This window comes from Phragmites australis, chromosome 6, assembly GCF_958298935.1.
Source record: "Phragmites australis chromosome 6, lpPhrAust1.1, whole genome shotgun sequence".
Classification (NCBI taxonomy): Eukaryota; Viridiplantae; Streptophyta; class Magnoliopsida; order Poales; family Poaceae; genus Phragmites; species Phragmites australis.
Genome location: NC_084926.1, coordinates 15,819,615 through 15,822,508, shown reverse-complemented (window position 1 = coordinate 15,822,508; position 2,894 = coordinate 15,819,615). Strand labels below are relative to the sequence as shown.

The window sequence follows — 2,894 nt, the reverse complement described above, 5'->3', positions numbered from 1 at the left end:
GTTTTGACTGCAGGGGATATCATTCATCTTCCTCTCTAGTCTCATTGTCTGCGACGCTCCCGTTGCGATTGCGGGGATGTTAGAGTCTGCGGGATGTTATAGTATATGATATAGGATACATAAGGATCTGGTTGTTATTATAGGATATGATTACATTCCATATTATCTCTAGAGTTACTTAATATCTAAGCTATATGTAGTCTATATATTTAATTCTCGAAACTCAATGCAATATATACACATAACATTGACCAATCCTCAATCTCTCACACAGAGTAATAGTAGTGAACTCCTCCCCGGTTCGAGAAGGCCTTTTGCATCTGGACTTGCGAAATGGCAAGCGCTCTGCGTCTGCGCCGACGGCTGCTCGTTCGTGCCTTGTGCATGGCGGCATTTTCTTTCCTGTTCAGTGGGAGCGACGCCGCAGCGGCTGCGGAGAGGAAAATGGTTGGGGTGTACGAGCTCAAGCAGGGGGATTTCTCCATCAAGGTCACCGATTGGGGGGCCACTCTCATGTCTGTGATTCTCCCAGACTCCGAAGGTACGCTTCTTCTCCAATTCTCTCCATCAACCTGCTTGGTCCAGACCTGGATTGGAACGTGGGGATTTCCTAAGAATTTTGCAGGAAGCAGTAAAATCCTCTTCAAAATTCCTAACGGGGCTAGTTCTGCAACGTTTCATGTTTCTACAATCGTTGGGCACTAGAGAAATTCGGTTCTTGCCTTGCAGGGAACTTGGCCGACGTTGTCCTTGGCTACGACACCGTCGCTGAATATGTCGTAAGATCGCACGCGAAGTCCTCTCCCGTTTGGATTTGTGACCCTTTTCACATCGAGTTGATAGCGGTTTCTGCCTGCGTTTCGTGTGGTCGCGCAGAACGGGACCGCCTACTTCGGTGGTCTGATCGGCCGCGTGGCGAACAGGATCGCCGGCGCCCGGTTCACGCTGGACGGGAAGGCCTACCGGCTGTACCCCAACGACGGCAACAACTCGCTTCACGGTATGCATCGTTCTGGTGGTGCCGAGCGACTAGCTCTGCCGTGATCGACCCGTGATCGTTCGTTTTCTCTTGCTTGTGTTCTTGAGATCAGGTGGTCACCGGGGGTTCAGTAAGGTCATATGGACGGTGAAGGAGCACGGCGGCGGCGGCGACTCCCCTTACATCACTCTCTACTACCACAGCTTCGACGGCGAGCAAGGTACCGTGTGTATATGCACACATTCTGTTACTTCTGGAACAGCATAGATACATGGAAGAATACTGTTGTACAACAGTAAAGCTGTTCTCGTTAGATCTAAGAATATTGTCTTTTTCTGTTGTGAACAAAGATCGTTTCTTTTGATGGTATTAATAATTGAGCACTTTGGCAAGTACTAGATGAGTGCCCGGAACAATGAACATTGAACATTGGCAGTGCAGCACACAGCATCCTGTGGTCCCGTGTTATCCTCTTAAAAAAAGTATCTGTCCCACATATGCATCTGCTCTTTTCTCCATTTTTTCATCATGGAAAAGCTAAAGCCATCCATGCGTGCGGCTGCACCAGTAGCTTGAGGTGAGCTAGCCGCATGCAGGCGCACTCACAATTCATTATTAGTCGTCAAAAAAAAATTACAATCCCTATATCAATAACATGTGAGATCTACATATGCCACTTACTGTGGCAAATAAGAGATTGTGTAAAATTACAGTGCAAGAAAAAAAATTATTCCCACACTATATACTACTAGAACGGACACGTGTGAACTGTGGCCTCATGTACACGTATGAACTGTTTGCTTATGCAATGCAACTCTTTCTTTTTTAAGCCATATGCAATGCAACTCGACAAATCAATATATCTTGTACTTTGTTTTTGAAAATATGTTATTTTTAATGACGTTGTTAAATCCAGCAGGGTTTCCCGGCGATCTGGACGTGTACGTGACGTACCAGCTCTCGGCCCCATACGTGCTGAGCGTGCGCATGAACGCCACGGCGCGGAGCAAGGCCACCCCGGTGAACCTCGCGCACCACGCGTACTGGAACCTCGGCGGCCACGGAAGCGGCGACATCCTCGGCGAGATGGTGCAGCTCTTCGCGTCCCGGTACACGCCCGTTGACGCCGCGCTCATCCCGACGGGCGCGGTCGAGCCCGTGGCCGGCACGCCCTACGACTTCCGCGCGCCGGCGCCCGTGGGCGCGCGCATGGCGGACCTCCTGCGCGGCGGCGTCACCGGGTACGACACCAACTACGCCGTGGACGGCGGCGCGTCGATCCTGCGGCGGGTGGCGCGCGTCCGGGACGGCGCGACAGGGCGGGCGATGGAGCTGTGGGCGGACCAGCCCGGCGTGCAGTTCTACACCAGCAACGGGCTTGGCGGCGTCAGGGGCAAGGGAGGCAAGGTGTATGGACGGTACGGTGCGCTGTGCCTGGAGACACAGGGCTTTCCCGACGCCGTGAACCACCCCAGCTTCCCGTCGCAGATCGTGAGGCCGGGCCAGGTGTACAAGCATGGCATGTTGTTCAAGTTCTCCTTCTAGCATAGCTTGGCCGTGAAACGATACATGCATGCGGCTCGTCTCTTGTGCTGTGAACTGTCACACAGGTGTGTGGTGCTTGGACAACGGTTGGACCTGAAACTGTTGAATGGTATGAGGAATAATAATAACGTGCTGCACCTGGATCGATGTCTAAGGATCGGATTTTATGAATGCACGGCTCCAACTTGGCAAGTTGATTTGAACTTTGAAAACACTGCATGATCGTCATCTTTGGCATCATACTCATTTTGTGGGTCGGGAAAAAATGTCCATCGCTATCGACCAGTAGGACTAGATAGTGAACTAATGCTAAGCAATGAATAATTGGAATGTCTTCCTTCATAATTGGGTCCCCGTAATCGCTAAAGAT

General features: G+C 51.1%; 1 protein-coding gene across 1 annotated transcript; it reads left to right on the top strand.

Annotated features, from left to right (window-relative positions):
- Positions 1-251: 251 nt before the first annotated feature.
- On the top strand, positions 252-2,651 carry LOC133920504 (uncharacterized). The gene is made up of 5 exons (XM_062365119.1): positions 252-541; positions 730-779; positions 877-1,000; positions 1,092-1,199; positions 1,899-2,651. Exons 1-5 carry the CDS (start codon positions 334-336, stop codon positions 2,522-2,524), a joined length of 1,116 nt encoding a protein of 371 aa, XP_062221103.1. The 5' UTR covers positions 252-333; the 3' UTR covers positions 2,525-2,651.
- The last annotated feature ends 243 nt before the right edge of the window (positions 2,652-2,894 follow it).

What these genes read in the sequence shown, in the direction of transcription:
- LOC133920504 (XM_062365119.1), top strand. Translation starts at nt 334, where the DNA reads ATGGCAAGCGCTCTGCGTCTGCGCCGACGGCTGCTCGTTCGTGCCTTG. An exon ending in ACACCGTCGCTGAATATGTC is followed by an intron (nt 780 to 876) that starts GTAAGATCGCAC and finishes GTGGTCGCGCAG; the next exon opens with AACGGGACCGCCTACTTCGG. An exon ending in CGGCAACAACTCGCTTCACG is followed by an intron (nt 1,001 to 1,091) that starts GTATGCATCGTT and finishes TCTTGAGATCAG; the next exon opens with GTGGTCACCGGGGGTTCAGT.